At 45.9% G+C, this 10,039-nt stretch overlaps 1 protein-coding gene across 2 annotated transcripts; it reads left to right on the top strand.

Moving 5' to 3' along the window:
* The first annotated feature begins 617 nt into the window (after positions 1-617).
* Positions 618-9,537, top strand: NFKBIZ (NFKB inhibitor zeta). Of its 2 annotated transcripts, none has more exons than XM_064410644.1 (12): positions 618-1,372; positions 1,797-1,936; positions 2,874-2,910; positions 3,010-3,113; positions 3,270-4,033; positions 4,464-4,569; positions 4,902-5,048; positions 5,539-5,602; positions 6,209-6,378; positions 7,025-7,135; positions 7,216-7,383; positions 7,995-9,537. In XM_064410644.1, exons 1-12 carry the CDS (start codon positions 1,138-1,140, stop codon positions 8,046-8,048), a joined length of 2,100 nt encoding a protein of 699 aa, XP_064266714.1. In that variant the 5' UTR covers positions 618-1,137; the 3' UTR covers positions 8,049-9,537. The 2 variants fall into 2 exon arrangements, with proteins under 2 accessions (XP_064266714.1, XP_064266717.1); XM_064410647.1 differs by having other exon boundaries at positions 1,196-1,311.
* Positions 9,538-10,039: the final 502 nt, after the last annotated feature.

Here is a 10,039-nt window from a genome sequence, read left to right as displayed (position 1 = left end):
TAAAATAAATAAAAAATAAATATATACAAATAAAATATAAATTATAGAGCTCCAGTTTGCATAATATACTTTAGAAAGACCATGTAAGACCATGTTGTTATACTACATATTTATTGGCGCAGCCACAGTGCTGAAAACATCCTAATCTCAACCTTGTGGACAAAATTGCTCAGTTAGAGCAACAGAATACAAGTGAGTGGAAATGGGAAAGTAGAAATATTGGTTTGAAAAATAGAAACCTGAGAAGCCTTCCTGCGAACATTGGTAATAACTCAGTACTGTTAACAGTAATCGCATGGTTTCGCCCAGTTTTTGTTTTGGCATCGTGTCGCTTTCCCGCTTCTCTCCAAGAGGAAGGTTGAGGTGGCCTCGACCGAGAGCCTCTTGCCACCGCAGTATGGTGCAAGCCACAACCAAAATCACTCCTGGTCTGCCCCTGCCTACTCCATACTGGGGAAGAGGAACACAGATGACTCATCTCAATTGTGAGCAACTGCCCATGTTCCCCTTCTCGCTGGATGCTGCTCATGGGATGCACATGACCAAAAAGTCTCTGTTCTTCCGTGCCTGCGTCCTGGAGCCAAGGACTGGCAGGACTGGGGCGAAGTGTGAGGGAGCGTGCCAATGGCGACATGAGGTGGCACCAGCAGCGGTGGGAAGCTGAGGGACAATCTGCTCATTCCCACCTCTGCAGCTCTATAAGAGGGTGGCAATCAATGGTTGCATGGATTGTGAGCGAGGGGTGCCAAGGCTGCATCCGGACAACGCCCTCAGGTTGGTTCTTGGGATGTCCCGGGCAGGGCCAGGACTTGGACTCCATGGTCCTGACGCGGCCTTTCCAGCTCAGGATATTCTGTTCATCCCGCGAAGCCCACGGGGGGAAGCTTGGACCACGACTCCCACCCGGAATCCCGCAGGGAGAGGCAGCGGGCCCTCACGGCCAGGCTCCTCCCGCCGCCCTTACGGGAAGCGCGGCCCCGCCCGGCGCGGCCCCTCCCGCGGGGGGCGGACCCCGTATAAGCGCGGCCGCGGCCCCGCGCCCCCAGAGCCCGCTCCGCCGCCCGCTCAGCCCTGGCCGTGCCCGCGCCCGCTCCGCCGCCCGCCGCCCCGCGCCGCCGCCCGCCGCGCCGCACCGCCATGATCGTGGAGAGCAGCCGGGACGCGGCGCCCGATGGCGGCGACGGCGGCGCCCTCAGCAGCCCCATCAACCTCGCCTACTTCTACGGGGCCTCGCCCCACTCCAGCGAGGGTAGCTGCTCGCCGGCGCACTCCTCCGCCCCGGGCTCGCCGGGATCCGACTCGGACCTCTCGGTGAGCAGCCGCGGCGGCGGCCGGAGGGACCCCCGGGGCGGCCCCCGCCCCGCGCTGCAAGGTACGGCGGGTCCCCGCGGCGGCCCCGGCCCCGGGGGGTGGCGGGGGGAGCGCGGAGCCGCGGGTCCCGCTCCGTGCCCTCGGGGGCGAGGCCGGCCGCCGATCCTCCTGCGTGCCAGAGCCGTGAAAAGCGGGCGCGTTTGGCCGGAGCTTCGTGCCCGGTGCCGCGGTGTTGCCGTCCGTGGAGCGGGAGCGGCGGGGCGGTCCCCGGGGAAGCCGCACGGCCGTGGAATGGCGAAGGGGTACGCGGGGCAGCTCTCTGGCTCCTCTGCTAGATCAGGCTTTGGGGGCCTTTCCTCGGGAGTTTCTACTTTGTTTCTTTCTTTTTTTTTTTTTTTTTTTTTTTTTTTTTAAATATGTATTATTTGTGAAACGTAAACGAAATAGGTGGCTCAAGTTCGGGTTTTGCTTTCATGTCTCCGCAGTTGAACAACACATGGGGGGAGGAAAGCAGCACAGAGGACCTTTCCAGGGGGTCCGTGTGAAGAACTCGGTGAAGGAGCTGCTGCTGCACTTCAGGAGCAGCAAGCAGATGTCCTCGGGTCCTGCCACCGAGGAAAGCAAGGTAAGCGGCAGCTTTCTGCACTGGCAGGTTTGATTTTAATGGTTGCTGAAGCTGGCAAGAAAGCACTTGCCGTAATGCTAGAAATGAGCTTCTGCTTTATCTGCTGTGGATGGAATCAGTGTTTTTCCTTCTCAACACATAATGGAAAAACAGAAGGAAACCTTCAGAAAGAAGGTTTACCGTGAGAGAAGGAGGCATTTAAAAAAGTTCTTGCTAAGCTTTATTTTCTAAAGGGAGTCTGGATAAAGATACGTTTGTGTTGCGAAACCACAGAAATTCCGTGTTGGCTGGAATGAGATCATTCATTGGAAGGGTTAGGGATTTTTCTCAGATTTGTTTGTCATGCTGTTGTGTCTCTCTGTGCAAAGCACAGAGTGTAAAAGTGGGCCCTTTCAGTCTGAAAGGACCAAAATTACAGGAAATTCGGAAAAGATTAAAGGGTGTTTTTGATTTGATTAGATTCTTTTTTTCTGAGTGTGTGTTTGAAAGCTTCCTAGATTAGTGTTTTCAGAGGAAGATTTTTGCATAGGAAAGTTCATGACACTAAAGAAGTGTAAAATTGGCTGGGTTATTTATGTTTCAAAAAAATCCTCTGGTCTCTGGAAGGAGTAATGCCTTTCTCTAGATTTTCTGGAATTTTGTGGTATTATAACAAATGGCTTGAAAAGCCTAAAGAAAAACAGTGGGTTTTATTTAAGTTTCATTAAACTATTTCCATTTTCTAACCTTAATTAAAAGCAATTAAGTTAGGGTTAAACAACCACGTACTAGAATTATTCTAAGGTATATTCTGTGTTTATAGAAGGAAGTCATGGCTGCTTTCTTGTTGTTGTTGGGGTTTTTTTGGGTGGATTGTTTTTTGTGTTTATTTGTTTTTGTTTGTTTTCCCCTAGAAATAACATTATAATAACAGAAAAATTTGGATTTTTTTTAACAGGCACAAGGAGGATTGGTGAACTACGAACCATACACAGGTACACCATTTTTTAATACATACCCTGCAGCAGCATTTTAAATCAATTGTAAGAGTAATCTCTAAATGGATTCTAAATTTTTTTTTTTCTTTTCACCAGAACTGAAGAACATATTGGGCCACAGTGGCAAAAGAAAGGCTCCTGAACTCCTTTCTGATGGACCTTCTTTCAAACGCCAAGCGAATGTTCACCCACATCTCCTGGTAAGTGTGTAGTAATTTTTTCTGTGCCTTTATTTTTCAGTTTCCTTTGTATGATCAGAAACTAGTTTGATCTGTATGATCAGATACAACTATACCTCTAATTTTCTGGGGCTTGTTTTGATTTGCCTTGTGTTGTTTCTTTTCCCCCACCATCAGACCCCACCCCAGACACCAACTTCTATGGATAGCATGGAGGAGCCCCATAAAACTGACCCGAAGCGCGACAGCAGTTCTGATCTGCTTCAGAACATTATAAACATCAAGAACGAGTCGAGCCCCATCTCCCTGAACACGGTGCAGGTGAGCTGGTTGCACTCGGTCTCCAGCCACGACTCGCCTGCTGAGCAGTACCAGGACAGCCCGGGAACACAGGCTTTCTCCCCGTCCCAGAAGTACCAAGCATTCCAAGACCACACCAGCCAGCATCTGCTTGAGCCACCCCAACATTACCAGTTCCCTGCATCCCAGAACCAAGATTTGTCCCAGAGTTATCCTTCAGATGCCTCCCTGGACTACAGGCCGTTTGTTGCCAGTGACCAGTCTCCTGCCTACCACCAGGGCACCTTTGAGAGCCACGAGCTGCCGTACTGTCCGCCGCAGAGCTTCTCTTCCCTCTTGAATGACTCTGAAGGCTCTGACAGCATCTCCGGTCCCCTCCAGTCACTGAGCAGTGCCCACCCACAGGCCGAGGTTACCCCTCATGGCCCCAACTTCAGCTTGCTCTCCAGCAACCTCTGTGGCAGTCTGGAGCGCAGCATCTCTTTGGCTACTCTGAATGGCTCGCTGCCTGACCAAAATGTTGCCAGAAGCACAACGCAGCTGGGAAAGTCATTTTTTCAGTGGCAAGTGGAACAGGAGGAGAACAAACTGGCTAACATCTCTCAAGACCAGTTCCTTGCAAAAGATGCTGACGGAGACACGTGAGTGCCGTTTATCTTGGTGTTTCTGTTGTGGGAGGTTGGGGAATGTTTCTGTTTGGGTTTTGGCAGACTGTGGGTTATAGTGAAGCAGTTCAATAGCAGTGTTTGTGTCACAAGTGCAGTGGTTTGGCTGATCAAGGCAAAGGTGTGGTGTTGCTGATGGCTGCCATGCAGAGCTCCAACGCACTTGAGTAGATGTATTTTCTAATTTCATGTGCTTATGTTTAGACTTGGCTAAACAGGGAGGAAAACATTCTAATTTAGAAGCTTTAGATTGCTCTGGTAAGAAAATATCCATGTTCCTGTTTTAGCTACCCAGAGGAGGTCTGAAGCTGGCAGCCTAACACCCCTTCTATACATTTGGTTCTCTGCTGTCTTGAGCCCTGTTTTGTGTCTGGTGGTGTAACTCTGTTGCCCCTCTTTCCTGCAGCTTCCTCCACATCGCTGTGGCCCAGGGCCGTCGAGCACTCTCCTATGTTCTTGCAAGGAAGATGGCTGCCCTGCACATGCTGGATATTAAAGAGCACAATGGCCAGGTGAGGATCTAAAAAAAAAATCTTTGCACCTGCTGTGTGCACCTGGGTGCTTCTCTGTCTGAACCCTGGGAAAGATGTGGTGAAATGCTTATTTAATATTAACCCCAAGATTTAGCCTGCATACTAATATTAACCTTGAGCTATTAATACTTCTTGGGATCACCTTGAGCTGGTAAAACTATGTGCTCTGCTTCATTTGTCCTGGCTTCCTTAGTATTCATAATCACTGCTTAAATAATACCAGGTAGCTAGGGTTTTTATTTGTTTTAGTTGCTCTTTCCTGTTAGAGATCAGATGACTAATAGCTTAAATTTTCTTCTTGATGTTTGCAGAGTGCTTTCCAGGTTGCTGTGGCTGCCAATCAGCATCTCATTGTGCAGGACCTGGTTAGCTTGGGGGCTCAAGTGAACACCACAGACTGCTGGGGAAGGACGCCGCTGCATGTCTGCGCTGAGAAGGGGCATGCCCAGGTCCTCCAGGTAAGAGCCAGGCAGGCACAGCTCTGCCCCAGCCCTTGACTCTTACCCTTGGTGTTAGCTGTGCTGGGAAACTCTGGAAACACCACTCCTTCCTTTAGCTTTCTCTCTGGGGAGCCTTGTGAGTCCATCTGCACATACAGCTTAAAGTGGGACTGAATTTCTCGTTAAGGTTTTCATCAACATTTTTGAGTAATTTTGGGGGAATCCTCTAGTTTACCAAACCAAAACAGTAAGTGTCCTCTTAATCAAATGGTTTGGGTTGGAAAGGACTTGAAAGATTTCCTAGTTCCACCCCCCTTGCTGTGCTCAACGACACCTTTCACTAGACCAGAGAGGCTTAGAGGCTCATTCAGAATGCCTTGAACACTTCCAGGGATGCTGTTATTCATTGCAACTTTATTACAGCTATTGCAGTAAGGCAGTAAAACAAATTTGAAGCACTATGTGGTTTGGATAAGACCTAAATGTGTACCTGTTCCCACTTTTGTAGGCAATCCAAAAGGGAGCTATGGGAAGCAATCAGTATGTGGACCTTGAGGCAACAAACTATGATGGTGAGTAGTTAAGAGTTTATAATTTACAGAGTTACTGGATAGTACAGTGTTTTATAGCTACTGATGGGAATGCAGTATTTCCTTTTCAGATGGAAATTTACAGGTGCAACTGACATATGTTAGATGAAAACGTGCTTAGTCTGTGTCTGTCAGGAGTGCTTTCCTCTTTTATGTGATTGCTGTGTTTGGCATGGAGAGCATAGGTTGTAACTGGCCATTGTTAAAACATTGGAGTGCCAGCATTGTTTCAGTGGATACAGTAGCCACAATCTGGCAGTAGAAAGCTGTTCTATTTGGATCCCTTTTCCATAAAACAGCTCTTTCTAATGTATAGTTTGTACAAAAATATATTAGAAATTGATTCTTTCACCATCTGCTGGCTGAGAGCTCACAGTAGACTGCTACCTCACTGTTCTGTTGTTGATGGACAGTCCAGACCTCAGGCTGCTTGGGACCAGTCACTGTCACCTACAAATATGGAACCATCCCTGGGCTTAATGGGGGTAGAAGCTCCTTTATCCAACCTCTGAAACAAGCAGCCAGTCAGTACTTCTGTATTGCATTTGTTCATTCTTGATGATTTTTATGGGTTTTTTTGATGTTCAGGTTTGACAGCATTGCACTGTGCAGTCCTGGCCCATAATGCTGTGCTGCATGAACTGCAGAACTGTCAGCCACCTCACTCCCCTGAGGTCCAGGAGCTTCTGCTGAGAAACAAGAGCCTGGTAGAAACCATCAAGATCCTGATACAAATGGGAGCCTCTGTTGAAGCAAAAGTGAGTAAAATGCCTTAGTCCGAAGTGCCAGGGAGAATGTGGAAGCAGACTATGTCCCTTTCTCCCACGCTGCATTTATTACAAGGGAAGAAGGCTAATTTGAAAGCTTCCCTACAGCTTAATTTATCCAGATGGGATGAGAATGCTCCATTTATTCAGAGCAAGGTATTACCAATGCAAACGAATCCTGGGGAAGGAGGGAGGTGACAGCCTAATCTCTAGACTAAAAATGATGCTGCCCTGGCTGCAGTGAGTGAGTGTTGTAAAAGTAAGAATATGTTTGGAGCACTCTGAGGTACCCATAGTAGTAGGGTGCTGATGACACCTTGTTCTTGAACTGCAAATTTTAATTAAAAACTGCTTACCTGTGCAGTTCAGATCTGTGCTGTGCCAGACCATTACTTAGCCAAAATACCAAATATTACATTATGTAAGCTTACCTACAGATGAGATCAGGTTCCATTGTTCATTAGATGTTGATATTAAAATATATGTATTCAGATTGACTTTTGATGAATTGTAGTGCAAGTATGTTTGCTCAACACTCTGCAGTTGCTTAGCTTTCTATTTTTATTTGTCTGCATGTTCCCCCTGGATAGGTGAGGCACCTGCAGGAAAGACTAAACTAAGTTTCTTTTTTTGATAGGATCGCAAAAGTGGTCGCTCCGCTTTACATTTGGCAGCAGAAGAAGCAAACCTGGAGCTCATTCGTCTCTTTTTGGAGCTGCCCAACTATCTCTCTTTTGTTAATGCAAAGGTATGGTGATTTTTCCATAATACAGATAGAGAGGCTCATGGCCCCACTTTTCCTTCATGGAGTTACTTTGTGGTCCCCAGGCTTACAACGGCAACACAGCCCTGCACGTGGCGGCCAGCCTGCAGTACCGCGTGAGCCAGCTGGATGCTGTGCGCCTGCTCATGCGCAAGGGAGCCGATCCCAGCGCCAGGAACTTGGAGAATGAGCAGCCAGTTCATCTGGTTCCTGATGGCCTTGTAGGGGAGCAGGTAAAAAACTCACAGCAGCCCTCTCCTTCCATCTGTCCCTGTCCACACAAAAGCTGTGTTCGACGCCAGAAGTTTCTTTGGGGTTTTGAGTTGCAGCTTTCAAGGAAAAGATTTAGCAAATACCATTTTATTTAGATCTTCAGCTTCAACATTAAGATCAGGCAGAATATGCAGACCTGAAATTTTAGGTTCCATGTTATTTTTTCCATCTCAAAAGCTTTTACCTGTCGAGATAGGCTTTGTTTCTGTAACCCTGCAACATACTGGAGGCAATACTCCTCTTGCTCATCTCAGTATGGCCTGAGTTCATGCTCTTGTCAGAATTAGTAATGACAGTTCTTAGGCCTGAGTAACAGATGTAGAAAATCACTTTTTCCTCCTTGATGAAAAACTGACTCTTGACCTAAGACTAGTAACTTAAGTGCGGCTGGGTTGCTGACTGTTGCCTTTCATTAGTTCAGATGCTGTACAGTGGGATCACTTGTGGTGTAACTGAACTTGGGACCTAGGCTTGGATAAATAAATGCAAAACTGGATCTAGGGTGGGAATTTTTCAGGACTCAGTTCAAGATGATGAATACTGATGTTTCTGTCTTTTTTCTCTTCTCCAGATAAGACGTATCCTCAAAGGGAAGGCGATTCAGCAGAGAGTGTCGCCGTTTTAGGCTCCATGTTTCTTGGAGTTCAGCAACTTACACTCACTGTCAGTCAGGCAGTCCTAATCTATCTGTAAATAGAGCATTTGCCTGGTGTGGGCAAATGTTAGTTGTTTCTGTGAAACAAAAGTATTTTGTTCACTATTATATAGTGGGTTACGTAAGAGTAAAAAAGCCCCAAACCCAGCAATCAAATTCCTCCAGCCAAAAGGGAATGCTTCATTCCCAAGTATGTGGAACATTTTCCTGGCTACCTGTATTTTCTGTATTTCATAGCTATGGTGAGACTGATTTTATTTAAACGGCCAATACAGATAACATCTAGACAAGGGCAATTCTTTGGGAATTTTTTTTTTTAATTTTAGAGTGCTGATACAGGTCAAAATTGCAGAGATTTTTGTTGTGTTTTTAGTAACACTTAAATACAAGAGAAATTAAATATTTTTGAAGTTGAACATTATTTATGTAACTTTGCGGCTTTGTTCCAGTACCTTGTGCAGGATTGTATATAGTCACTGACATTATTGTACAGCTGTATAGTTCTAAGAATCTATTGATCACGTGGGGAAGGATCTGAAGAAACAAGTTCCTTGATCTTGAACTTGCAAATTGCATACAGGGTTAGAAAACTATACTGGTGCAAATCAGGTAAATTCTGTTGTTCTGAAAGACTGAGGTTGGAAAGTAGAGTTATGATAGATTGTCCCTGGCACTGATTTGTGCATACTTTTGGAGTTGTGTAATAAAACATGAAAAGCTGTGCTTATTCAGGGGACTGTGTCAGTTTTTCTTGTACCCAGTAGGGGTTTTGTCTTGTGATAGAACAATAGATTGAGAGAGGAGGATCATTATTTTTATAGTATGTATGTAACTTGTACTTTTAATCCTGATTCAGTGCAAGTGTTTGGCCTGCACTTCACTGTTGATGCATGCTGAAATCTCTCAATGTTAATTATAATACTTCAATGTGTTAAGCCTTACTGGTTGGGCTTAAGCCTTACTAGTTGGTGGGGCTTAAGCACATGTATAAGTAGCTTTCTGAATTGGGCTCTAGTTAATTCTAGAGACTTAGTTTTCCATCTCCTAAGCAGAGTTAGTCCATTTATGGTTTTACCTTATAGGTATAGTGGCTAGCAAAGTAATATTTGACATTAACAGTTTTCTATTTTTTAATAATTATTAATGGAAAATGTATATTAATGATGCTGTATACTTGTGTTCTCTTGGATAAAACTTCCTCCTGTCATTTTCTGAATGATCCATGCTGGGCTGTAATCCAGTAATATGTTCTCTGTATGGTCTTTGTTCTTAAACTGTTTTTTTTTCATCACATGCAGTTCTCTGTTGTAACCATTTAATTAGTCTGATTATGCTGTTTTGGCAAAGTATGTCTTGTAGACAAGCTAAATGAAAAAATCTGATATGCAGAGGCTTAGTTGCAATGTATTTCTTGAAGGGGTATGTGTAACTTGTGTTTGAATAAACATGCTCATTTAGTTCTGGTGGTTACTGTGTGTGATACAAATAATGACGCAGTCAAGCTTGAGGTAAAACTGATTCAGCATGTTAATAGTGTGAGGCTGAAAAGCCATTTGCTAAGATGAAATGAATTCTTACCATCATGCTGGTTATTCTTTCTCTTGTTTGATGCTGGTGTTCTGCGTCATGCACTGTGCACTTGTGTTGCCTGTGAACGTAGTAGGTGTGCCCCAAATCAAATTAACAGTCACTAGGTTGGAACCTGAACGCTTGTCCTTGCATACTGGAAAGAATGATAGCAGTTCTGACCATGTTATGTTCCCTCCAGGACTTCCCTGCCTTGGTCCTCAGTTCTATCAGCTCAGGCACAAGTGTCACTCTAGAACAGGTGACAGTCTTTGTTGGGAAATTGGGCCGTACACATGGGGGTGGGCTGTCAGCCTCACAGGTGGTGATGAGATGGTTCTGAGCTGGCAGTGACCCTTCAGGGGGAAGAGCTGTCATCACAGCCTGTCCCACCT

The sequence above is a fragment of the Passer domesticus genome, chromosome 2, assembly GCF_036417665.1.
Source record: "Passer domesticus isolate bPasDom1 chromosome 2, bPasDom1.hap1, whole genome shotgun sequence".
In the NCBI taxonomy this organism is placed as follows: Eukaryota; Metazoa; Chordata; class Aves; order Passeriformes; family Passeridae; genus Passer; species Passer domesticus.
The sequence above is the reverse complement of the archived record's forward strand: the minus strand, read 5'-3'. Positions and strand labels throughout refer to the sequence as shown.